The sequence below is a fragment of the Equus asinus genome, chromosome 24 (genome assembly GCF_041296235.1).
Source record: "Equus asinus isolate D_3611 breed Donkey chromosome 24, EquAss-T2T_v2, whole genome shotgun sequence".
In the NCBI taxonomy this organism is placed as follows: Eukaryota; Metazoa; Chordata; class Mammalia; order Perissodactyla; family Equidae; genus Equus; species Equus asinus.
The window spans coordinates 31,161,803-31,189,621 of record NC_091813.1 but is presented as its reverse complement, the minus strand read 5'-3'; the positions used below and the strand labels follow the sequence as shown (position 1 = coordinate 31,189,621).

At 34.8% G+C, this 27,819-nt stretch overlaps 1 protein-coding gene across 6 annotated transcripts in view; it reads left to right on the top strand.

Annotated features, from left to right (window-relative positions):
- The window catches only part of EPHA7 (EPH receptor A7), a 169,430-nt gene that overhangs the window by 115,886 nt on the left and 25,725 nt on the right, over positions 1-27,819 (top strand). For 3 of the 6 annotated variants that reach the window (XM_044757436.2, XM_014850902.3, XM_070496325.1), the window contains exons 6-7: positions 20,874-20,998; positions 23,634-23,802. In XM_044757436.2, coding sequence (XP_044613371.1) covers positions 20,874-20,998; positions 23,634-23,802 — 294 coding nt within the window. Of the gene's footprint in view, positions 1-20,873; positions 20,999-23,633; positions 23,818-27,819 lie in introns of all 6 variants that reach the window. The other 3 variants (XM_014850901.3, XM_014850899.3, XM_014850903.3) reach the window with 1 other exon arrangement.

The following is a 27,819-nucleotide window of genomic DNA, read 5'->3' as shown; positions in this document are numbered from 1 at the left end:
CTTGACACAAAAATTATTCTAAAGTCATTCTTAAATTATCAAATTTTTGATTATTTTAAATAAAAGATATAACCAAAAGTGCAAATAAATTTAAATAACAGATTGAACATTTTACAAACTAAATTATGAGTAACAAAAAATCATTTTATATGCATCATGTATGGCTTTGCATAGTCCTTTCTACATATAGCCTGATTTTTTAATAATTTAATTCCTGAGTGTACATAATTTTATCAGTACTTTTTAAAATCTTCACCTTAATATTAGGAAAAAAGAATTTATCATTTCTATTGAAGTTTGCAAGTTCCAGAATTCTTTCTTTCACCTAAATGATTTACAACTACATTCTAACTTAAAAGGATAACATCTTCCTCACTCTCTGTGCTCCCACAGGTCAGCACACATATAAAGAGTTTATATCTCCTCTAAAAGGAGAGCAAAAGATTAGAAATGGAGCATTGACAGGAGACTGTCCACTATCTCCTGCTCTGATCACCTGTGGTTCAAGGGGTTGTTTGCCTGTCTACCTAGAGTTCACAGGAGGTGTAAGCATTCTGTTATTTTTATACTACAAAATGAAAGTTTGTCTGAGGAAGTTAAGATGCTTCACTGTAGGTTATTGTTAGTGTAAAATAAATGATTTATTTACTCCTACTTTAGTATGCTAGGCCTGTAAACACAGCGGGGCATTTCTTGGATACTGATCTAAAGCAATAGGTCTTTATACTATAATTCCGTGGTACTCCATAACCCTGTATCAGGGTCAGCTTTGTCACTGGGCAACTTAATGAAGAACAAAGAAAAACCTTTCAATACAAATAAGAGTGCTACATTTTTACATGCATTTTCTTAAATCAGCAGTTTTTCAATAACAAGTATATCTGCTATTGTTTATCTATTGAGTGTCATCAGTCTAGACAGATATTTAAAATACTAAGGTAATAACAATATTAGGCAGCGTTGGAAATAGAGATGTGAATACCATTGTATTGACACATAAAAATTTTTAAAGCTTCTTTAAGTAAATGCATTGGTTGTCCAAACATCAAAATCCTTTCAATTTGTTCTGCAAACATGTATGAAGGGCCAGCTTTGTGTGTGGTACTGTGCAGTGTCTGGGGATAACCATGAAGAAATACAGCCCCCACCCCAGTGGAGCTCATAGTCTGTAAGGGAGGAAGATATATAAACAGGTAATTATCCTTGGATGAAGGATATACCCAGTACAGAGAAGCTGAGCCTTCAGTTGTCTTAAAGTTGTGAGCTGGAGTTTGCCATCAGGCTGGGGTATAAGGATTTCCAGGTAGAAGAAATTAGGCAGTCATAACCAAGGATTCATGAAATGGCATGAACCGTGGAAAAAGAGAGAGATTTCCCTGTTCAAGAAACCTTGAGGTGTTTTGCAATCCTGGCTTATAGATATGAGATGGAATAATAGGTAATTGATGCTGGAGAGTTAAACAGAGGCCAACCATGACAGACCTTGCATGCTGTGCTAACATTATGACAGCTATCATTTATTCTCTACTTAGTATGCCAGGCACTTCCCATCTTTTCTCATTTAATGCTTTCAAGAGCCCCTTGGAACTTGATATTATCTCCATTTGAGAGATGAGAAAACTGAGGCACAATGAAATGAAAAATTATGTCCAAAGTTACACAGTTTAAGGTACCCAATACTATGATTCTTAATTGTGTGTTATTAAAAACACTTAAAAGCATCAGAATAACATAATCAAAATTATGTTTTAAGAGGTTATAATAAATGTTCTAAAGAAGTGTTAAGATCATCCTTTCAAATCACTTAAAATATAACAAATCAGCATATTAGCAAAGAAAATTCCCTATAATCAGATAATATTACAGTTATAATTAATATCCAGAGTTGACTATACAATGCTTTATATAGTAAATATCATCCTTATGTTAGAATTTGTTTGTATGGTTGATTTCAAATTTAGTAGAGCATTTACCAAGTCATGTTCTCTATTAACACACAAAATAAGAAGAAATTAAATGAACAAAATAATTGAGTGAGACAATACATTTCTACACCTCAACAGATGCCTAAATATAGTATATCCCTGTGGGCCTAAATTAAAACACTAAAAGTTTCAAATATATTGTATTTAAAATATTTGTGTTAACTTTTTAAATGCCAGTTTGCATTAGATGTAAATAATGTAAATGAACTAAATAGAAATGTTTCCTGATGTGCTCTTTTGTAAAGTCAATTTGGCATGTTTATTTCTTCCTTAATTGCTTTCTTTCTTAGTCATATTAACATTTATTGAAAGATTGCTAATTGCTAAGCATTGTGCTAAGTGTTTCACATCGTTATATTTTTGAATCCTTGCAATGCTCTTATTATTCCCGTTTTGCAGATGACAAATATGTGGCTCACGGTAGTTTAGCAACTGGAACAAGATGACATACCTATTAAGTGGCAGAGCTGGGATTGACTCTTCTATATGACTTCAAAGCTTGTGAAGTTGTGGGGGTCTATCTTTAGCAATACATTTTCTTTTCATTTACTATTACCCATATATACATACAGAACAATGCCCAATCATACGTGGTGGTGGTGGTGGTGAATGTCAAGCATGGGAAATCAAATTTACCCTAGACTGATTAGAAAATACTTTTCCTTCTAAATCTGGGACATAATGGAGTTACATTCCCTGTGTGCACACATTTGTGTGTGTGTTCTCAGCTCAGCAGGCAAGTGTCCTTTTTTTTTTTCAAAGATTTTATTTTTTTCCTTTTTCTCCCCAAAGCCCCCCAGTACGTAGTTGTATATATTCTTAGTTGTGGGTCCTTCTAGTTGTGGCATGTGGGATGCCGTCTCAGCGTGGCTCAGTGAGCAGTGCCATGTCCGCGCCTAGGATTCGAACTGACGAAACACTGGGCCGCCTACAGCGGAGCGCGCAAACTTAACCACTCGGCCACCGGGCTGGCCCCGGCAAGTGTCCTTTTGAACCTTATCTAAAGAATAATGTACAGTATTCCAAATAGATCAATGGGCAGCAGCTAATCAGTGGTTCTCGTTTCTTAAACACATAACCTGATAATCTGGCACTAAATAACTATTCCTTGTCTGTGTTTTAGTGATGGAATATTAATCTATTTTGCAACTTTTATCAAATATTTTACTTGGCTTGTGTGGTTAGATGCTTAAAAATGATTTTATTTTGTCTTTGACTAAAAAAACCCCAAAACCATAAAAACACCAGAACTCTGTTGAATTCAAAAGTTTTTATTTTATAATGCTGTAGAAGGAACCTTCCATTCAAAATAAATTCTTAATAAGTACAAACCATACAGACTCTGCCTTTCATTTTTCATTGATATGTAGCACAAAATTTGTTACACAATAGCTTTTATTTGCCATCCAAAACAGTTTGGAATAGAAATAAGGGATGTATTCAGAAATATGATGGAGTTTTCTAGAGAAATATACCATTGGACAAATTTTATTACTGAACAAAATAGAAAATGTACTCATTTTAAAGAGCAATTAAGCATTTGTTGGTCAGTGAATTGCAAATATTAAGTGAATATTGGCAGGGTAATACTTTCAACATAGGCGATTGGGATATATTTCAATGTTGTATTCATTGCCTGCTGTTATATTTTTTATTTTGTTTTGTTTTATGATGATGAACAATCAGAATTGTATTAACTGGAAAGTAGAATTACCTTTAATGAATCATTCGTGCAACTTTCTGCCAGAACCGTAATCTTAAAATGCCAGGACACAATAGAATATTATTCAGCCATAAAAAACGAGGAAATCCTACCATTTGGTCCTTGAAAGCATTATGCTAATTGAAATAAGTCAAACAGAAAGACACGTACTGTATGATCTCACTTATATGTGGAATCTAAATTAGCTAATTAATTTACAAACCAAACTCATAGAAAAAGAGATCAGACTTAGGATTACCAGAAGTAGGGGGAGGGGGAGGGAAGAATTGGAGGAAGGGGGTCAAAAGGTACAAACTTCCACTTATAAGATAAACAAGTACTGGGGATGTAATGTACAACATGGTGGCTATAGCTAACACTGCTGTATGATATATAGGAAAGTTGTTAAGAGGATAAATCCCAAGAGTTCTCATCACAAGGAGACATTTTTCCTTTTATTCTTATCAGTTTTCTTTTGATTTTATCTATGTGAGAAGATGAGTATTAGCAGACCCAATTGCAGTAATCATTTCATGACATGTTTAAAGGTCATATATATGACTTTATGTTTAGGTACTGTAAAAGAAGAACTATAAATATTTTATTACATGGAAAATAGAATAAATCTTAAGAAAAATTTTATATATGTAAATATAAAGTGTGCATGATTTGGATAAAAATAATTTTTTATAATTTATGAACATTTTGCTTTTTCATCTAAAGTAATTTTAAGGCCAAGAGAAGAGGTATAAACTAAAATCTTGATCATAATGACCATTTAAATAAAAATTCAGCAAATTGAGACTAACAATTTGATGGACTTTGTTTTATTAACAAGTTTATTATATGTGATTTTATAAATTCTACTTGATCTCCAAAATCCTGTGCAGGAACACACACACACAAAAAAATGTAGTGAGAGAACTTGTTTGCATTTGGAAATTTTTTTAAAAAAAATGAAATAAAGCCTCAGAATATCATAAGCAAAATTGCCAGGTACTTTTCAAAGCTATCAGTTTAAAAACTATTTGAATTAATAGTTTGAATTCATTCGTATCAAATTTTATCTTAGTGACATATTGAAAATCACCAAATATTAATCTCTGAATTTGTTATCTTCCTAACACAGATTGATATCACCAATTTGTTTCTTTTTTTAATCATTTGGTATTTTATGATGCTTCTTGCTTAAAGAATTGCAATACATGTTGCAAGTGGTAGTTAAAAAAATGAAGTCATATGTATGTTCACAGATTAAAAACTAGACTATTGGGAGTGAGCACAATGCAGTCTATTCAGAAACTGATATATAGTAATGTACACCTGAAATTACAGTGTTATAAACCAATATGACCTCAATAAAATAATTTTAAAAATAACAGTAATAAACTTGTTGACATAAATAACGTACCTTTATAAAATTAAATAAATAAATAAAAATAAAGTCTGATCTTAAGGTATATATTACAACTTTACAAATTTCTATGAGATATTTTAGCAATTTATTTTGAGAGAATAATTAACCTAGAATTAAAAGAACAAATTTCCTTCCTAGTGGAAAATTTTAGATAATTGAGAGTTTTTATTTATTCATTAAATCAGTTTAATCTATACCTGAAGGCTGGGAACTATGATCAATAGTGGGGACGTATTGATTAGCAAAACCAAACATAAGTTCCCAACGTTATGGAGCTTCCAGTCTAGTGGGGGAAACAGACATTCATAAAATAATCATAAAAATACATGTCAATATCCAGGTGTAAAGTACTATAAAGGGAGATTTTCTAATTCCACAAGAACACATAATAGGTTGGGTTGTATCCAATCAGAGAATTTGGGAAAGATACTCTAAGAGGAGCAGTCAGAATGATGTTTCTTCTCAGTGTAAAAGGAGCATGACACAGCTGAGGAACAAAAAGGAGTATGGGATGCACAGAATGAGGGGAGATTTATACATGGAGAGGCTGGAAAGATAGATGGAGATCAGCCAGGAAGTCGTCTTAAGGGTTTTAGTCCCTATTCTAGAAGTCATGGCAAGCCAATTTTTAACAACTTCCATTAGATATAATTTGCATACCACAAAATTCACCCATTTCAAGTGTATAATTCAAGGATTTTTAGTAAATTTACAGAGTTGTGTAACCGTCACCACAATGCAGTATTAAAACAATTCTGTTACCAGAATAAGATCTCTCATGTCCCTCATGCCCATTTACAGTTACTCCCCATTTTCACTCCTAGACCTAGCCAACTACTAATGTACTTGTCTCTAAAGGATTGTCTTTCTAAACATTTCATATGAATAGAATCCTACAATGTGGGTCTTAGGCATCTGGTATCTTTGACTTAGCATAGTGTTTTTTGAGGTTCATCCATGTTGTACTATATCCTGAGTCCATTCATTTTTATGTATTGATACTGTTGCCTTGTATGTATTCCATTTTATCTGTTCACCAGTTGATGAAGCTTTAAGTTGTTTCCACTTTTGGGTTGTATGAATAATGTTGCTATGAACACTCACATTTGTGTCTTCATGTGGACCTGTTTTCATTTCTCCTGGGTAGACAACAAAGAGTGGAATTACTGGGTTATATGGTAATGTTATATTTAACTCTTTAAAAACTTGCCAAACTCCTTTTCCCAAGTAGCTGCTCTTTAAAAAACTTGCTAAACTGCTTTTCCAATGTGGCTGCACCGTTTTACATTTCCACCAGCAATGTTTGAAACTTCTAGTTTTTCCACATCCTTGTCAACACTTGTTATTGTCTGTCTTTTTGATTGTAGCCGTTCTAGTGAATATCAAGTAGTATCTTAATGTGATTTTAATTTGTATTCTCTTAATGACTGATGAAAATGAGCATCTTTTTATGCAAGCTTGAGGAAATTTGACTTTTGGTTGAGGAGAAGGGGCTTGCAAAGGAAACAAAAGAATTAGCCAGAGAAATGAGAAGAATGAAAAGAGTGTTGTCATAGAGGCCAAGGAGAAAAGGAGAGAAAGATTAACAATATTGATGCTACCAAGAATCCAAGAAAGGTGAGGACTGAGAAAAGTACTTCAGTTAGGTGAAGGCATTGGTGGCTTTATCAACAACTCACTGGGTAGAATAAGGTAGACTGAAACCAGACTGGAGAAGGTTGGAGCATGAATGGGAGTTGAAGAAATGGAGAAAAAGAATCTGGACAACTTTTTTGGCATATTTGGCTCTAAGGGAAGAAGAGAGATTCTTCAGCAGATGGAAAGGGATATAGGCTTGAGAAATAATTTTATTTTCAAGGGAGAAATTTGAGTTTATGTAAAATCTATTAGGAAGAATCCAGTGGAGAGGCAGATATTGGTTATATAAAAGAGAAATGGTAATTTGTAGTGTAATAAATTTACCCATTTATTTAGCATATTTTTAGCCATTTCTTTTAGCATAGTACCTAAAATATGCATGGTCCAGTGTTCCTTGCTAGTAACGGTGAATCGGTTTATGACTCTCTTTTTCTCGTAGGAATTTCTCAAGTATAAAATGGCTAAATGAAATAATGTCATTGAAAGGTATTCTTGTAAAAGCTTCCATATTTATGTTGGTTGACATATTCTTCATGCTGTCTTGGCTTCTATCACTGAAAATCTGTTTACATCACCTGATATGACCTTTTCAGGCCTGACTGTTGCCCTGCCCAGGTTTTCTACGACTCTCTGGTCCTACAGGAAAGAGCTTTACCTGCGATAACTCCCTGATGTGGCCAAACAAGGAACAATTTTTTCTCACTTCACTCTTAAAGTTGACTCACAAGGATTAGTGGTGTCGTGAAGATCTCTTTAAGTCCTAGTTTACCTAACCTTCCTTTTCATCCACGATCTGGTGCCTTTGCTTAGGAGTCTGAGTCACCTCTCTTGGTCCTTTCTGTTCTATATGCAGAAGAGAAATTAGTTAAGGAGGTTGTGGAGGAGGAATCAAGTTACGAGATTGATCACCCCCTCCTCTGCTAATGCTATATACTACCATTATTTTTTAGGGCAGCAGTACACCCAGCTTAAATTTTTACAATCCATTCCCAGCCTAGGGAATGAAATAAATGACATAAACAGAAGATTGCTAGAGCTTGCTGGAAAAGTTGGCTTTCTTTATTTGGATCCTGAGCATTCCACTTTGCCTTTTCATTGCATGCGGGCAACGTGGACATGATAGCTGTAGTAGCAGCAACAGCAGCATGTTGCAACCCTGAGGGAAAGACCACGAGTATCATCTTTGCATCCTTGAGCCACTGAACAAAATATAGCAACTGCCTAGCTGTGGAACACACTCTGTCTTTGCATGAGGAAAAAAAAGCCAAAAACTTAAACCGTTGTTTGAGTGTTTTTACTTGCAGCCAAACAGACTGTAACTCAGGGGTCGGCAAATTTTTTCTGAAAAGGACTAGATAATAAATATTTCACACTTTGCGGGCCTGGTTTTCTCTGTTGCAGTTCCTCACCTCTGATGTTTTAGCCTGACAGCACCCATAGACAGTATGTAAACAGATGGCTGCAGCTGTGTTCCAGTGAGACTTTGTTTACAAAAACAGGTGACTAGCCATATTTGGCCCATGGCCATAGACCCCTGCTCTAACTGATAAAAGGTGAAACTAAGGATGTTATTTTCCTTGTATTTATGTTCTAGTTAGCTATTAAGATGGTTATTTCCTGGTGGCTGGAGACTAGGAATAAAGTCGAAACTCCATATATGGCAAGAGGAGGGGATGGGGCAGAAGGCAAGCAAAAGTTGGTCAGTTTCTGTCGCTGGCTGAGAGACATCAGTTTTGGGAGAATTGGGGAAGATCATAGTTCCTGTATTGAGGCATGTGTATTCAAGAGTGGTAACAAACACATCTTATTCATTGTATTGATTTTTCTGTTTTCCCTATTTACCAGTATTAAAACAGAGTTGTTTTCAACTCCTTGTCTGTGCAAATGTATAATATTTTAACAACATTCTAGGTCAAATATGTGTTTGTGGGCTAACCTGGCAATCTAAATGCTATTTATGATATTGTTTCTATGGGAAATGAAGTCCAAATTACGAACAACTAACCACAAATTAACTTTTGGAAGCAAACTTATTCATAAACTGGTAACTCTCCCTACATATAACTATTCATTGCAAGCCAGATTTTCCCAGTGCATAAAAGTGGCTCCTTGGGTATTAATTGGCCCCTTTAGGAAACTGCACTAATTTTCTCTTGGTACTAAAATATTATTTAGTAAATTAATGCCATATTGCACCTTTGGCATCAAACAGATTTGGGAAATTTAATGCAGTTCTCATTTCTGCCTAACTTCCTCAGCAATAGTTTTTACATTGTGAAGCAACTACTTTGAAATGCAAGCTGCAGTGCTGGTTAGCAGACTCCATTAAACTAAGTGCTTAGTTTCTAGTAGGTTCTTGAAGCAGAGTAATAAATCTCGACTGGTACTGAGACCTTATTATTAAGCAATATGAATTTCTTAAGTTTATGCACTTTAGAGATGAAATATATGGAGTACTTGGAGCAATTGAGATGATATTTTTTAATTGCACATTTTAAAGGAGGGAATTTCAGTGAGTTTTGAGATCTTTAGGTTCTTTCTTTTTCTCCTCCTCTCCCTCCCCCTTGTTTTCTTCCTCCTTGTTCTGTTCTTCTTCCTCCTTTCTTCTTCTCCTTCTTGAATCATTCAACTTATAATAGGATGGGAAATCAAAGTCATATGAATTGTGAGGAGCACCAGAGTGATGATTTTGGAAAAAATGTAAAAAAATAAAATGAACAAAACCACTAATAGGAACAATCTCTGCAAAAAATATTGTTAGATAATATTTAAGAAAGTAGGTTGGTTTGGATACATATGAATTTTAGGCCTGGAAAAAACTGTCAAAAACAATTCATACCAGAGTAGAAGACACAAAGGAGAAATAGCATAAAAAAGAAAGCATAAAGTGGTATGAGATTGATAGCAGCCAAAATATAATGGAATTGGTTATTCTCTTCAACCGTTACCAAGAACGCTGGCATAAGAGTAAAGGTAGGGTGTACTGTGGAACTGTCAAACGTGTTTTTGCTGCATTATGTCTTGTATTATATCACTATAAACACATGAGTGTCACTCTATAAATGAGTGATACATATCATGTAATGAAATGGCTTTCAAAATTTTTAAATATACTTATTAATAGCCATTTACAGATGCATATTGTGCATCTTTACTTTGGTATATTCATACATGAACACTCACACATGTGAAACAAGCATTTTATGAAAACCATATCACTTTATGTGACAAACTCAGTTTTTATTCTATTTCATGCATTTTTAAAAATTTTGGTTGCAATACATTGTATTGATTTTACAGTAATGAAAAATGGTGGTGTACTGGGAAAGGATTTGGGAGTTATAAATGCAATGTAGTCTCATAGGAAGCACACAGTTGGCGTTCAGTAATGCAAATTTTATTCTAATGGAAAAATATGATTTATTCTGAATGTGTACAATTAACACACTGCTTTAAGGCAAATCTCACATCTCCTCTTTCTTTAATATTCTTCCTTTTGACAATGTTCCTCTTAATAAACAAGCTACATGTTATTTAAATGCATGCTTTACTGCTCCTGAAAACTAAACCAAATCTCTGGATTTCTAAAATGCTAGTATAATATTCAGAGCAATATTTTAAACATTGTGTACCTATTTAGGAAAAGAAACTAATGAGCTTACTTAGCCACATAATTATATATGTAAATTTATGTAAATAGTATATATTATTACATAATTTTAAAACCATATGTTTTCATGATGTATATAATAGTATATAGATTAAACTTATTTATCTAAATAGGGGGATTATATTCATGTACATGTTGTAAGGAAATATAGTTACAGTATTTCAAATACAAAATAACTTAAACAGTCTGTGTTTAATATAAATTAATAGAAAGAGTATTCATATTGTAAAGAACTTAGCCATGAAAATTATAATTAAAGATATTCATAACATAAGGATTGGACTAAATTATCATTTCAAAAATTTTCAGCTGTCATTACAATATTTTTATGATTGAAATACAACACAATTCTCTATATATAGTAAAACATGTTCCAAGGTCAAAGAAAATGTTCACAACTGAAAATGTCATTCTAATGACATATATGGGAAGTTTTGGTCATTAACAAATGACCTACATACCTTCACACACACACACATATCTTATCCTATTTTAAGGGTTCGTCTTCATTATTAAAAAGGTCTGGCTGTGGGCCATAGCTATCCCATATGTCCTGATAAATCATTTCTATGTATATTCCATTATTAAAGTAAGGCCATAGTCACATAGTTGACCTTGTAAATAAGATTGCCTTTAGCTCTAGATTCATGGAAAATTAGAGATGGAGCCAAATTACTTGATAGACCACGTGTGAAAGTGGCTTTTTTTAAAAGAACCTTTTGGGTCAGCCCTGGTGGCCTAGTGGTTAAGTTCAGCATGCTCCACTTTGGTAACCTGGGTTTGGTTCCCAGGCATGGACCTACACCACTCATCTTGGTGTGTGTGGCAGCCCACATACAAAATAGAGGAAGACTGCCACAAATGTTAGGTCAGGGTGAAACTTCCTCAGCAAAAAAGAGGAAGATTAGCAACAGATGTTAGCTCAGAGTGAATCTTCCTCAGGAAAAAAAGAAAAAATGCAAAATATTAGTTTCTTCACCACCCAAAATAAAAGAGATAGCTTCACCTGTATTTTTCTCTCAACTTAATATATATTATAATATTTTGAAAGGAATGTGTGTTGTTGATCCTCTTCCCATTTTGGTAGTTATTTCATTGTTTTACAACAATTTGTTCATTCTCAATGTCTTAACATTAATGTCTTCTGTCTAGCTGGTAAATATATAATAGTATAAACTATAGAAATTGGTCATTTCTAAATTATAGAAATTGAATAAAAATGGCCAACATAATATTTAAACATCTTACATTTACCAGCATTTATTATGGACAGCACTGCACTCCCACCTTGAAATGACAATTTATGTTCCTGCCAAAGCTTCAGAGGAATTGTTCTCAAACTCAGCTCTCCAAGAGCTTCATCTGAGAAGCATTTGAAAAATACTCATGCCTGAATCTGACCTCAGAATCAGAGTGTTCTGGAATGGGTCCCAGATATCAGTAAGTCTAATACAGACAAAATAAGTATAGGATAATAATACTTAGTATCTAGTTTTTTGAGCTCTTACCATGTGCCAGGAATGGTTTTAAGTATTTAACATGTATTTATACATTAAATTTCCAGAACAATTCTATTTATGAAGTATGCACTCTGAGAAAACAGAGGCACAAGGACGTTCAGTTCCTTGCTCAAGATCGCACAATTTGCAAATAAGCAATGGAACCCCGGTGCAAGCCCAGTAGCCTAGCTCCTGGGCCCATGCTCTTCACTTCTACACTCTACTTCTCTAAATTTCCTGCCTTCAAGGAGCATCAGAATAGCTGAGGAGATAAACAACTATAAAATAATTAAATGTTACATTGTGTAGTACTGTCAATGAGGGAAATAGGAGTTTAGAAAAAAAATAATTCTGTATTAGCTGAAACAGGGGTAGAATGATTCAATGAGTTGTGACTTATTTATGGAGGCCAGTAGAGAGAAAATCATGAGCCCAATCTTGAACTCGGCTCTGTTATTGTTTAACTGATAGAAAATTATCTCTTGCAGATTGTAGACATGATGCCAATATTCCTGATAATTGGTTTAAATATATATAGTTATATCAGTGAAACACTGAATGGCAGATCATTTTTTTGCAACAGGTAATGTTTTTGTGTGTTTTGCTCTTGAGTGCCTCCCAAGAATTTACTAGCACTTGGTTCATATCTCATCTATACTATAATATTTAAAATCGTGCATATTAATGTTCTAACGTATTTTTTACATTAAAATCTCCTTGAAAGTGGGAAGCATGGACCATATCCTGAGGAATATTTGCCCTGAGCTAACATCCATTGTCAATCCTCCTCTTTTTTTGCTTGAGGAAGATTAGTCCTGAATTAACACCTGCCAGTCTTCCTCTATTTTGTATGTGGGATGCCTCCAGAGCATGGCTGATGTGTGGAGTAGGTCCGCACCTGGGATCAGAACCTGTGAACCCCAGGTCGCTGAAGCAAAGCAGGCAGAACTTCAACCACTAGGCCACAGGGCCGGCCCCCCATACCATTTTTTGTTTATGCCATAATCAGTCATGAAAAGTTACAGGTTGAATTTATAAATGAATGAAACTCTCACCAGAAATCATTAAAAATGTTGTCATAGTGATCCTACCTTCTGGGCATTTTAGTGTAACGGTGAAGGGTGCTTCAGACTAATCCTAGAATACTTTTAAAAGACATTGCCAGTCAAAATGCTAGTATATGAGAAGATAAGAAGCTTGCACCAGAAGGAGAATCATCAAGGAGCCTGCGAAGAAACTTCGTTCATCAGGAAAGTTTGGCTAAGAGAAAAAGTCAACTGAGCAAAAAACTACTTGTTGCCGTAGATGTACGTCTGACACAAGTTCTTCATCTCATAGGCCAGTGACTTGCAGCTGCACTTTGAGTGGCACTGTCTAAAATATTTTAAGTAATAGTAACTTTGTTTAGTCCTCACTTCCTTTTATAAAGCAGTGACTCTAAATGAATTTTTACAATGGCCACACTTTGCTTATTCAGTCCATAAAACCTCACCTACCTCTGTTCACCTACAGGCACTAGACCGCTCTGAAATATTTTATTCTTCTTAGAGGATTCATATTAAACACCAATTTGCCAGCAGTTTCATTGCAGCATAGTTTATAAGAGAAAGAGATGGGAAAGGACCATGCTTATAGATAAGGGTCTAGTCAAATCTGTCAATAGAACATCCGTATAATGGAATACGACACAAGTGAGAAAAGAGTGGTGCAGATCTGTATGTGTTAGATGATCAAGTTATAAAATACGGTATAAATTAAAACCATCAAGGTTTTGAACTATACTATTAGAATACTACCATTTGTGTTTTTTAAAACAATGCCTACCCTTGTATATACCTAGACAGTTTTTGGAAGGATGCCTAAGCAACTGGCAGCCCTGGTGGTCTAGCAGTTAAGATTCAGCTGTCTCATCCCTGCTGCCTAGGTTTGTTTCCCAGTGAGGGACCCACACCACCCATCTGTTGGTTGTCACACTGTGGCAGCTGCATGTTGCTGTGATGCTGAAAGCTCTGCCACTAGTATTTCAAATACCAGCAGGGTCACCCATGGTGGGCAGGTTTCAGTAGATCTTCCAGACTAAGAGACTGAGAAGAAGGACATGGCCACCCACTTCTGAAAGAATTTGCTGGAAAAACCCTGTGAATAGCAGCAGAGCATTGTCTGATACAGCGCCGGAAGGTGAGGGGATGTGCAAAAAGACCAGGCAGGGCTCCCCTCTGCTGGACACAGGGGTGCTGGGAGTCAGAATCCACTCCATGGCACTAACGATGAAGTAAAGAAACTACTAAGAGTGGTTGCTTTAGGGAAGGATAACTTTGTGACCTGGGAACCAGGTTGGGAGGGAGTCTCACTTTTCAATATACTCTTTTGGTACCTTTTGAATTTTGCAGCGTATACCAGTGTTTGGCATTACAAAAAAAGAAAAATTACAGAATCGTTGCTCAGCTTGACCTCTTCTGGTGTCTACAGGTTTTAGGACTCCTGCCTGTTGAGCAGATCCCTAAGGGTCTTTTCATTAGTATGGCACATCATGGTTTCTTAACAAACATTAAATTAAGTGTCTGAATGACTGCCCAGCTTTCCTCCTTCTAGTGTCTGTTCTCAAGAAGGGCCAGCTCCTGGAACTATTGCAGTGTAATCAAAAAAAGATGGGAATTAAAATTTAAAAACATAGATTGAATCCAAAATCTGCCCCTTCCTGAGGGGGTGCTACTTAATTTCTGTAACCTTCAGCTTCTCCACCAATAAACAGAAGAACAGTACTTACCCACAGGGGTGTACTAGGGAAGAAAGGAGATGATATATACATATGAATGTTGCAAACTGTCTGAATCTATAGAAATGCCACAATGCCCTGCATATAGTAAATGCCAAAGAGATATTTGTTGAATAGAACTGAACTAGTAAAAAGTAGTATTAACTGTTGATTGAAAAGATAGGTAACATGTATGACTCAGTATCAAGGTCTCCTTAACCTTTCTGAATTGTCGTCTAAGGTTATCATTTATGTCTTCCTTTGTTGATTGAGCTGACTTGAATAGTACAGCTAGCTCTGGAAAGCTGCCTAATTTATACCTACTGCTTACAAAATTTTATCTTATTGACATGGAGAGTGACAATTACATTGTAATTCTGTGAAAATAGAAATGTACCAGGAGTTACAAATTAACCCCTCATCAATTAACATTTTAGTCAGTACTTAAGCGGAGATTAGCGGGAATCCCAGTATTCGTTTAGGACCAATGGCCACAGCAGCTTTCTCCATAATCCGCACCTCTTTGCCCTGAAAGCATTTTACCTAGAGATTTTCCAGGAAGTCCTAACTCCTATGGTAATTAAACATCCAAACAATTGGTTACTAATCATATGATGAGAGCAGAGAAAACTTGATTTTAGAAAGATGTAATGTCAGATCATTTTTGCAAAGATGTTGTGACTCTTGCTTTAAAGAACAAGGCCATTCTTAGTTGATCAAATAGTGCAGTAGTGACTTTTGTTGTTCCTGTTATGTGTTTTATTACCCTACTGAAAATATATTGACTGTACTCACACATGTGCTGACCGGGATCCCAATCCAGGATGCTTTCTTTCTCCTGCTTTGTCAGTTCAACATCATATTCATTTTTTCACAGAACTTTCAGATGTTAGATTTAGCTCTTATTCAAGTTGTCTTTTCAAGTAATTGTTCTTAAATATATTTAGAAATCTATTCTGTGATATCTTACCTATTATATTGTGTATGTTACATTTTCCATAAAACTTCATCACCCTAATGCAAATAACATAATTTAATTTTGAAAAAGATCAATTTATTTCCCACTGATATTTTCAGCTACTTATAGATGAGGTTTTATGTTTATTTCAGGCACAGATCATGCTTCTCTCCAACCAAAAATAATCTGACAGGCATCTATTGCAAATGGATTGCTCATAATTGCTGCACGCTCAATTTCCATTAGTACCTGTACTTTTTTTTAGATAAAATTTTATATTTATTCCTCATAATATTATTACTGACACTTTTTTTTCACAGTCAGGAAATTGAAGTTTAGTGGAATCAAGTTAGCATTTTTTACATATTCCTACATACCCTAAAAATGGGATTGATATGTTATGTGATACTCCACTGGATCATGTATCCTTATGGCCTAGTGTTTTGTTATGAAAATACGTTTATATATATATATATTCTTATATGTTTCTCCTGTAATACAAAAATGAAACACCTGTGGGGAGGAGTATGAAAGCTAAAAGTTGTATGTTGTAGAATACTAAACTCCTAATGATACACGCATTTGTTATTTCAAAGGATTGCTAAAAACGAACTCCATACTGTATGCAACAAAAGTGTGCAGTGGAAGACTATTATTCTGTTATTGTCAGATTTGCATTTGACTGTGTTCTAAAGATTTCTTCATTTTCACTTTTCGTATTTAGCTAATGGAAATCTAACAAATGTCAATGGATTTAACAACCTGAGATGCACAGTGAAAGGTCACTTCATGCTTGTTGACCCGTCTTACTGCATTGTTGTTTAGAAATATGAGTATTATTTTTTGACTTATCATTCTTTGTTGAAATTCGGTGAGAGCATTTGATGTAGTAAAACTGATGACTAATATAAATAAGTTACTTTTCAAATCCAAAATCAAATTCATGAGCTTTATTGAAGTTCTACCACAAAACAAAAATGTTTCCTTTGAATGTGTAAATGGAGATTTCTTTCCTATAAGACATGTTTTGAGTCCTAATTAAGATCAAAATTTCTTGACTCCATGCTATTTCAACATAAAGTTTGACATATCCCATTATTTTAGTTTAATAACTATCCTATCACTAACCTTTTTTCATAGACTTCATAAAAATTCTATTTTTTTCTTTACCATATATATTATTTTTCTATTGCTACCGTAAAAAATTTTTACAAAAACTTAAAAAGGACACCCATTTATTATTCTCCGGTTGTGTGGGTCAGAAGTCTGGGCACAAGTGGGCTTAGCTGGAGCCTCCACTGACAGCCTCACGGGCTGAAATCCGGTTATCAGCTGGGCTGGGCTTTATCTCAAGGCTGTGGGGAAGTTCTACTTCCAACCTCACTCATGTTGTCAGAATTCAGGGCCTTTGCTCTGATACAATTGAGGTCGCCATTTCCCTCTCTCTGTCAACCAGCTCCATCCTAAAGTCCGCCCCCTATCTTCTCGTGCTTCCCATGTGGCCCGCTCCAGCGATGGCAGGTTGATTCCTCCTCATGCTTCAGATGTTTCTAGCTGCTTCTTCTGAAGCCTCTCTGACCCTGGCTAGAGAAATTTCTCTGCTCTTAAGAGCTGATGTGATTAAATTGGGCCCACTGGGGAAAAATCCACGATAACGTCTTTGTTGTAAGATCTATAACCTTAATTACACCTGCAATGTCCTTTTTGCCACGTAATGTTACATGTGCACATGTTCCAGAGGTTAGAGTATGGACATCTTTGGAGGGCCATTTGCCTAGGACACTGTTTTAAAATTGTCTTTCCCCCACTTTGGGCTAGGAAATGTTCTCATACATATTGGTAAGCTTAACATTGTAGGGGGAAAAATGGAGCCCTGATGAACATATTCCATCTTGTGGTTTAAATATATCTCTTTTACTTGGATTTTAATTAGAAATTGATTAAGATCAAAGATCACGCATGAGTGCTTGAAGCTCAACATCTGTCAAATGTTGATTGGTTCAGGTCTGTACATAAACCCCTCATTCCTACTAATTATTTTTAAGTTCAAAGCCTCATGCTAACAATCCCAGCCCGCAAATTTACCTTTCAGCCTGTTATTACACTTTTGCTTTTCTGTTACATCACCTTTATCAGCTTCATTTTTATGCTAAGATTTGTCACTTTGAACCACAGAAGCCATTTTCTGAATTTCCTAAATCATCCTTCATTGCCATTTGTGCAGACTCCAGATACGTCCCTGGCAAATCTTTAAGATCTTTAAGGGCAAATGTTTCTTTAGTTGAAATTAATTTTTATATTTGACTATTTCTAGAAACTTAGGTGAGAAATGAATCTGTTAATCATTTGTAGAAACCCAACTAAAAATTCACGTTTGAAAACTCCTCTCTATGTAGTATTTGTTTTCCCATGTTTTCTACTTCAGGGAATTTATTATTGTTAGTTACTATTTATTAGGTTCATGTTAATTCCAGTTACAATATATTTTATTTCACTTTGATAATTATGAAAATTATAACAAATATCATAATACCTAATTGGTTCATAAGTGTGTATATAATTTAGTTGTATACATATTCTTTTCAAAATGAACTTCAGATTGTAGTTAATGGAATATTTTGATGGAAGACTGAGCATATTCTTAGTGAAATTGTTACAAAGTGATTAATTTAGTAGATCAAATATATTTACCCTAGAAATCATTGTTTTAAGATTAGAGCACACTATGCCCTTCAATTTTACTTTTATGTATAACTTTATCTAAAAATAATGACCCTGTTAGAATCTAACCGGCTTAGAGATGTTTTCATTTATAAGCTGAATATCCTGTGAGTTGTATAACCTTTATGCCTAAGATATTGAAACTCAGGGGAAAATGTCATCAATTTTCCTGTAACAAAATGTTGTATTTCAAGGACATAAGACAGGGAAAGATTTTTCCTATCATGAAATTTATCTATTCTCAAGGGCCATGTGCCAGTACTTCTGTCTCTGACCCTCTTAAATGTATGACTTGATACAGTATCAGCAAGGGATGAATTTTTTAAAAAGGGAAATATACAGGAAATCAGGAGTAGAGTCACGTACAGATATGGCTCCTTGTGCAAAAGAGGGAAAATACGTTGTAGCATGCTGCACTGTTAGAGCTCTGACATGAGTTGCAAAATACTATATATTTCAAATGTATTTTTAGGCATCGTTTTTTTCCCAATCCCCAATTACCATAATTTTATTGGTAAAAGTTCTTTTCCAGGAAGAAATAATGAATATAATTTTAGTGTGTAACTTGCAGAAATCAAGTCTCATTTTATACTTAGATCTTGCTGCGACGTATCAGAAACTAAATGAGGTATATTTATACCCCACGTCTCCTCCATACCTTGGAGAATTCAGTGTCTCTTGCTTCCTTCACTTTACTATTTAGGGACAGAAACTAAGCAAAGCGCCTTGTAAGTTGACTTTCACTGGAAATCACATTAAGCGATGTGTGTTATTTGAAGGAGACCTAGAGATTGGCACCCAGCAGCTCTCTAACCTATTTCCAAATGGCACACGTTATGTCATGAACCCTGTTCAGACACCAGCCGCCTTAGGTAATTCAGTGTGTTGACTAGTGCTGTTTTCTCACCTGTGCTGCATTCTATTTTTTACTAATTAGAGTTAAAATACAGATTTATTTTGAATGATTTTAGGTAACTTAGATTACAGGAGATGATTTGCTACATAGAATCTCACCTCAAGGTTGGTTGGGGTTTGTGTCTCCCGGGGCTGTGGCGGGAGGAAGCAGCCTCATGAACATCACAGTCAGCTGAGATGTGCTAAGCATGCTCTGGGTGGAGAGACACATCTCTTTAGAACACAAGCTCTTCTTCACTGCATAGATTCAGGTTTTAAAAGTCATGGCAAAAATAAGATTTTGTATTAGAAACTTGCTTCATTGGAAACATATCAGAAACACATTTAGTCTGTAAACACAGTCTGTTGAGTACTTCAGCTGTTTCCCCCTAGAGGGAAAGTTGTTCCACTTAATCTGCCCTAGTTATGCTTTTGTTAGTAATCTGAGGGGAAATGGCAGTCATGCATCTTCCGCGTCCTTCCCTCAAAATTGCCAAGCCAGAAAGAAGTGAAAAATGTTTTTTCTAGACATTGATACAAGAAAATATTAAGAAATAGAAGAAACAAAATAAAGCCAAAGGGATAAACATCAGAAGCTTGTTTAAACAGCTTTGGCCTCATATAATTGCTTTTCTGTCAGCAGGATTATGAACAATTTTGGACATCTGAAAATTAAATTAACAGCCTGAAAATATTCGACAGAATGAGATAGAGTATGATACATGAAACATAATGACCCCGCTGAAATTCAGCCAAGCCAGTGCAGCCACTCATTTAGACAGAGAAGACAACTAGTTAATCATCACCAAGCAAATTAGACAGAGCAAATTAGTTTGCTACATTCCACAGTCGTAGCTACCAAAAAGAGTATATGCCGCTAATTAGAATGAAAGAGCTCTAAGCGTATTATTATCTATATAGAAAGAGAAAGCAAAATTGTAGCTTGGATTGCTTCTGTCAAAGCTTAAAGCCCAGGTTACATAGGTATAAATTAGATGTGCAAGAGTCTATATATGGATGTATGTGTGTTCACGCACACATTTAAGTAGCAGCAGCTTTAGCATATTCTTGCATCTTGAACTAATTAAGTGTACAACATTTTTTCCAAGGTTAATTGGAATTCTTTGGGAATATACACACAGACACACGTGAAACATAAAAACATTTTTACAAAGTGTGATCCCTTTCATTGAAGATTAAAGTAGCCATTTCATATACTTTTTCTTGCATAGTATTAAATTATTTTTTCTGTTAAAAAGTGTATTGTCATTGCATGTGAAATAAATATTTGGACTTAGTTTATCATTGGAGATTAATCTGAAATCATATTTTGTAGCCTTAATTAGCATTCATTTGCTTAATTGTCATTCTCAGCCCCATCATTTCCATTTTTCACTAACTTGAACAATGCTATCTTCTGCTGTTTGCACTTTAATTTAAATTTCTATTAAGGTTTATGAACAGTAATAAGGTTCTGTTTGAATATTCATTAGCTTCTGAATTGTGAGCTATGAAAAGGTGCTTTCTTTTACCTTAATGAAACTGGCACAGCATGGGACTGATCAGTTGTGACATTTGATTCGAGGCATCCAGTGAATTTCCTCATTGTTTATTGACACATCTTGTCCAAACAGCTCCCTCGCAAGTGAGCGGAGTGATGAAGGAGAGAGTCTTGCAGCGGAGCGTCGAGCTTTCCTGGCAGGAACCGGAGCATCCCAATGGAGTCATCACCGAATATGAAATCAAGTATTACGAGAAAGTAGGTGCTAAGAACAGCTGAAACGTACAACAATGTGCGGTGGGTCTCATGTCATCTACTGCACTACAGACTAAAGTTGGTCATTATGCCAACTATTTGGAGCTACTTCAAAATTCATAATTTTAGCTATTTTTAATAACCATCTCCCCGAATCTCTGGTTCATTATAATTATGATTTCTGCATGTTAAGTTTCTGTGTTACACAAATGAAAATGTTCCACTAGTACTATATTTGTTTATTTCATTTTTGGTATCATAATAATTAGATGTGTTGGATGTTTTAGGAGCACAGAAACCACGCACCCCAGTGCATTTTTGAGAAATGTTTCTTTTAGGCTGTCTGTTTGGACCCTTAATGATTCATTTAATTTATGTGGTTTCAGTGCTGATGGTAGTGGCCTCAAATAACTTAATAATTTGAAAAATAAGAGTATTTTCTGTAATAAATATGTAGTATTCTCCAAACTTCAGAATCAGATGATGATATTTCACTCCTTTAAACTCCTCCTGAAATTTACTTCATGTATGTTATGCTAATCATGTCCACCACTTGTTAAGACTTCTCTCTCAATAAAAAATAGTACAGCTAAAACCCAAGTGCTGCCCCTGTAATCTCCTTATAATAGCTGAATTTTAGTAAATAGTGATGTGTCTGAGTGTATGAGTACATTTATTTCTGTCCCATCTGGAGAGAGGGAGAGAGAGAGAGAAAGAGAGAGAGAGAGGCACCCTGTTCACAAATTGTTATCTGGGCTCCACCTCACAGAAAGACCTGGTTCAAGATCTGAAACATGGAAACTATTAATATTACTACTACTAATAGTAATAATAAGGGTTACTCCTGTTGACTTAACTGAGTTAGCTGAGGTGCTGTAATATGTATGACCATTTTAATCATTTAGACAGAATTTCAAATTAGGAGCCTAAAGCTTTGGAAAAACTTTGGAGTTGAATCAACTTGATTGAGTAAATTAAATGCATACAGCGCATTGGCAATAGATTTTTTTTTCCTTTGAAGAAAAAACAGATTGTTTAAGCTTAGCTTCAATATTCAGATTAAGTTAAAATATTTTGCTCCTTATTTCCATTATGAATTCATGACTTCCATGGCCAAGAGACATTTTAAATACCTAATTTTTGCACCAGGGAATACATTTCTTGCCCCATCAAATGTGATTCTGAGGGAATCCTTGTTTTTCATGTTGCTTTTGTTATGTGCTCTAACAGTTATAGTCTCTTCTGAAGTTTCATCAGAGTTCAAAAGCAACAAAATACATTTAAAAAAAATATGTTAGGTGGTAAATGACAGTAAAGCCCCTTACAGTGCAGTGAAATATTTTGCAAATTCTTACTCTGGAATAAATTTGTTCAAATAGTTACTTTTCTATTTTGCATGACACAAACAGAATATATCTACATTTGCTGAATTTAAAGCTTAGGCAATAATTAGAAGAGAATAATTGTATTGCATTGTAATGCACGTGAGTATGTGATCCATATATATATATCATGTCATCTAATATCAGTTATGCCTATATCTTTTATTGAGATAAATATATATTTATAATACCAACTAGCATTTTTATAAATGATTATATTGATCACAATCACAAATCAGCTTCACTAATCCAGTTTAAGTACATATACATTTATTTTCATTTCTGCAAATATCAGGATGAAGGCAAATCAACCAGATAGACGTTTTCAGATTTCAGAGAATAGTTTTATTGCTAGACATTGCTGAGCACAGGATGTATTATAGAACAAATAAGAAACTAAAATTATATATTTTGGTGAGGAGTTTGTGTAACTTTTTTCATAAGCAACCCATTAGAGTCATATAAAAATTTTTACTTATTTGAATATTGTTTTGAAGGAGTTTTTTTATGTTCTGGAATTTTTATATTTATTTCATTCTTAGGCTTATCATATATAATGTGATAACACATTTTTTTAATGACAAGCCTCAGTTTTCACATCTAAAAAATGAGGAAATTGAACTAAGTGATGTTAAAAATATCGTCAAACCATAAATTATATACTTTAATTTTTATATTGATAGTTTTAATTTAAAATATTCCATTAAATACTGTTTTGTAAACGTGGTTTTATTCTGTGAGAAATGCAGGTTTTAATGAAAACAATTGCTATGTCACTATGGTAGTAGTGCTAGCTAAAATTCTTGGTTTAATAGCTTTCTTCATTTTTAGCACATGGCTTTTTGCTTGCTGAATAACATTCAGGAAAAAGTTTAAGAGAGCTACATTATGAAGTAAAGACCACTAATAAACCGTAGATCTTACAGGTTGTGCCCATGGCTTGGTAAATAGGACATTTGATTATATTTATGGATAAATACTTCTTGCCACTATGCCCTCTACCAATAGAACAAAAGCTCAAAACAACATGAAAGTTTTAACAAAATTATTTCTCTTTGAAATTTATAGAACAAAGGCATGTGCTTACATTTACGTTTTATATTATCTTGGAAACAACTCAGTGTTATAGTATTCCACAGGGTACAATGTAGCCTTTATAGAAACAAAGCAGCAAATTGAAATAAATTGCAAGAATTGGCTGTCACGTTGCCTGGTTGCAATCACAATTAAATATTCCCCGTATATATTGTTTCTAGGATCAAAGGGAACGGACCTACTCAACACTAAAGACCAAGTCCACTTCAGCCTCCATTAATAACCTGAAACCGGGAACAGTGTATGTTTTCCAGATCCGAGCTTTTACCGCTGCTGGTTATGGAAATTACAGTCCCAGACTTGATGTTGCTACACTAGAGGAAGCTACAGGTAAAATGTTTGAAGGTAATTACCACCTTTGGTTTGCATTCTTACTCTCTCTAACTCTGGCATATTTGTTTTCAATGTTGGGAGTGATGATTTCGTCCAAGATGATGTTTACAATTAAAGGTAAATATGCATATCTATGGACTCCGTAAAGGTTATTCAGAATAATAATTTAAAATTTGCTGTTTTGCTTAGCAATGTTAGAACATTGTGATTTAAATTAGTCTCTTTAATGCATATCGAGCTTATTTTAAATAGATGAAGTTAGAAACAGAAGCAGGGCTTCTTCAATTATGTATTCACACAGGCTGTTTTTGTAGACCCCCAAATGATCTTACTCTAGTTGCGTCAGTCAAAGATGCTCCTTCTCAGAACTCCGCCCCTCCCCCCCGCCCATCCCCCTAGCAGTGAAGTAAGGATGTACACCAGGGTGGGCCAGAGAAAGATGATGTGTAGGAATCTGTGTTAATTTAATCTCCATGTCCTTTAGCAATGATTTCAAAAATTGCAGTTCAGGAAGACGGTCTTATGTTTATTTATTTTTTTCATCTTTATTCATTTTTTATGAAATATTTCCAGCATACTAAAGAATATATTGAAAGTATACATAAACTATTAAGAAGAATAATTAAGTGAAATCTCTGTATCTACCACTGAGCTTAAAAATAGAACATCACCAACATCTTGAATTCCCTTTATCATTTTGTTTATGTTTTATAATGCACCATAGGAACATACCAAAAATACACATGTCTATAGTGTATCACAAATCAGCAGACTTATCTTGGGATGCATGTCCCAGTTTACTGTCAGAGTGCAAGTTCACTACAGTTTGAGGACGCCTACTGCTTGCTCTTCAGCTAGGCTGAGGTCTCAGGGTGTGTTTCTGTATTTTGAAGATTTTGATTTCTCCTGATGTTACTGCACAGGCACAAGGTTCACCCAGCTATTACCTCCTCCTCTCCTTGCCAATCTAGCATTCCCACAAATTCTAAACAAAAATGAGCTAAAAAAAGTTACATGATTTTCTTGCCTCAATTTTTAATACAGACATTTTAGAATAAATTAAATCAAGATAATTTTGATCAGAGTTATTTTGACTTCAGAAAAAGATTTTTATAGCTGTTTTAAAAGTAACTCTGGGGCTGGCTGGGTGGCATAGTGGTTAAGTTCATGCACTCTGCTTTGGTGGCCCAGGTTCACTAGTTTGGATCCTTGGCACAGACCTACACACCATTCATCAAGCCATGCTGTGGCAGTGTCCCACCTAAAAGATGGAGGAAGATTGGCACAGATACTAGCTCAGGGATCTTCCTCAAGCAAAATGAGGAAGATTGGCAGCAAATGTTAGCTCAGGGCCAATCTTCCTCGCCAAAAAAATAAATAAATAAAGGTAAACTGATAAATATCCTTTGCATTAACTAAAGTTTGTTAAATTTGCTAACAGTATTCTTTCAAAATATCTTTGTTGTATTTTTAACTTAAGCAGTAACTCTTATAACCTCGAATAATAAAACATATTGAAATAAATTTGAAGTATAAATCATTTATATAAAACTGGAGATACAAAGGTATCAATTGAAAAAAATGCCACAAATTTTGGTGTGATAAACTTAATGTCATTATTCATTATTATCTTTTTAAAATGGAGTATACAGGTTTAAAAATGGGAATATCTAAGTTTGGTAGCCCCAAAAACTCTAAAGCATTTTAAGATTTTGAAGATTTACAGACATTTGAGTAGGTCTTTTGTTAAATGTGTTCTAGTAGTTTTCAACTTAAACTGATCTCTTAATATTACTTTATGATAGCTAATATAATACAAAATTAAAATGGTGTTTTTTAATATTCTAATGAATAGTTTAAACTTAAATTAGAAACATCAATTAGTTATCTGACATTTACATAACATTCTTTATCAGCTAAACCTTTAGGTTTGAAAACTTTCAAAATGAATTTGTGAGTATTCTTCACTTTGTAAACTGGGAATGTTGGGCCAAACTATTATTTATTGAGTTCTGAGATTCATAGATATTATATTCTTTATTTACAAATGAAGTAACTAAGATTCAAGGAGATTAAGGTGAAGTGTAGAACCTGAATGATTACATGAAATGAATGTTAAAAATGGACTTTTGCATTAGAAAAAATGTGGTGATTTTTATCATTGGAATATTCTCTCCCACTGGAATGTAAAGTTGTTGAAAGGATGATCCCTATCTCCTTTTCTTACTCTTATCTTGCCAGTGCCTATTGTAGTGCTTGACACGTAGAAGGCACTCAATAAATAAGCAAGAGATGAATACCTCACAGTCATCAGCATAGAACAGATTGTCAGTCTCAGTCGGTGCTGGTAGACATATTCCTGGTTTCACCTCTCAGCTCTGCCATGTCCAGTTGTGGACCTTTGGATGAACTACTTCTCTGTACACTGATTGCTAGGAGAGCAGTACCTGACTCACAGGGTATTCTGAGGATTAAATGAGTTAATGTACGCAAAGCACCAAGTACAGTGCCTAGCACATGGAAAGTGTCAAGTGTCAGCTTTTATTATGTAGCACAGTCATTCTCGAGCTTTTTATTCTCAGGAACTCTTATAGGCTACTTAAAAACATTGAGGATTCCCAAAGAGACTTTGCTTATTTAGATTATATCTATCAATATACACCACATTAGAAATTAAAACTAAGGGGCTGGCCCCGTGGCATAGTGGTTAAGTTCATGCACTCTACTTTAGTGGCTTGGGGTTTGCAGGCCCAGATCTCAGGTGCAGACCTACACACTGCTCATCAAGCCATGCTGTGGCAGCATCCCACATATAAAATAGAGGAAGATTGGCACAGATGTTAGCTCAGGGAAAATCTTCCTCAGGCAAAAGAGAGGAAGATTGGCATCAAGATGTTAGCTCAGGGCCAATCTTCCTCACCATAAAAGAAGAAGAAGAGGAAATGAAACCTGAGAAGTTTTTTAAAATACAAGAGCACACAAACACACATTTCATTAGCCATCAGTGATGACGTTGTCACATGTCGTGCAACTTCTGGAAAACTCAACTGTGCACTTGTGAGTGTATGAGAGTGAAAAAGGCAATAACATTTTCATATTATGTGAAAATAGTTTTGAACTTGCAGATCCCCAGAAAGTTCTTGAGGGGCCCTGAAGGTTCCCCAGAGCACTCTTTGGGAACTACTGATTTAGCACAAGGTACTGTGCTAAGAGTTGGAGATACTGGTAGAGTGCAGGGCCTGACACTATCGGAGTTTCGGGGGCAGTGATTCTCTGTGCTAGGAAGGAGGGCGAGAGAGAAGATGCCACCAAAGAGAAGTCACTTGAGCTGTTTGAAAAGAGAAGTTAAACAGATTATTCCATTGCACATGTATCCTAAAATTCACTTCTATGCAGAGTCAACTCTACGGCTTTTACAATTTTTAAACCTTGGTGTGGTGATTATGGCACTTACAAATTACTTTTAAAATTTATTACCCATAAAATAGATGAAAATATTAACTATAAATGTTACCTATGGAAAGATTAAAGTATGACCCTGACTACATATAAAAACATGTAAATAAATGTTCACGAATTCTAATTCATTGTTCACCTGAGTTGAGTTTTCTCATTGGAGTTCTGTTTGTGAAGCTAAGGGAGGAACTGAGCCTGAGACAAGCAGAGGCTTAGACCCACGGGATATCGATTGAATGGAAACAATTTCTACACATATGTGTATAATTTTTTCCCTCCTCATGAACAGAAGTACTCCATTCTTTTTCTTCTCTTAATATATATAAAAAGACAGATAAAAACAAAAAAAACTACTGAACCAAACAAAGAAAAATACTTGAAGGCATCTTTTCTCTGTTAAATGATAATAAGTTATAGTTCAGAAATTAAACCTTAAAAGTTGTTTTCTTTTTCCTCTTTTTTTTTCCCCCTTGTCTAGTTCCCTGGGGAGCAAATCAGCAGGTGCTGAATTAGGGACTGTGTACAATACCTTTGTTCAGAAACTATTACATCAGGTCT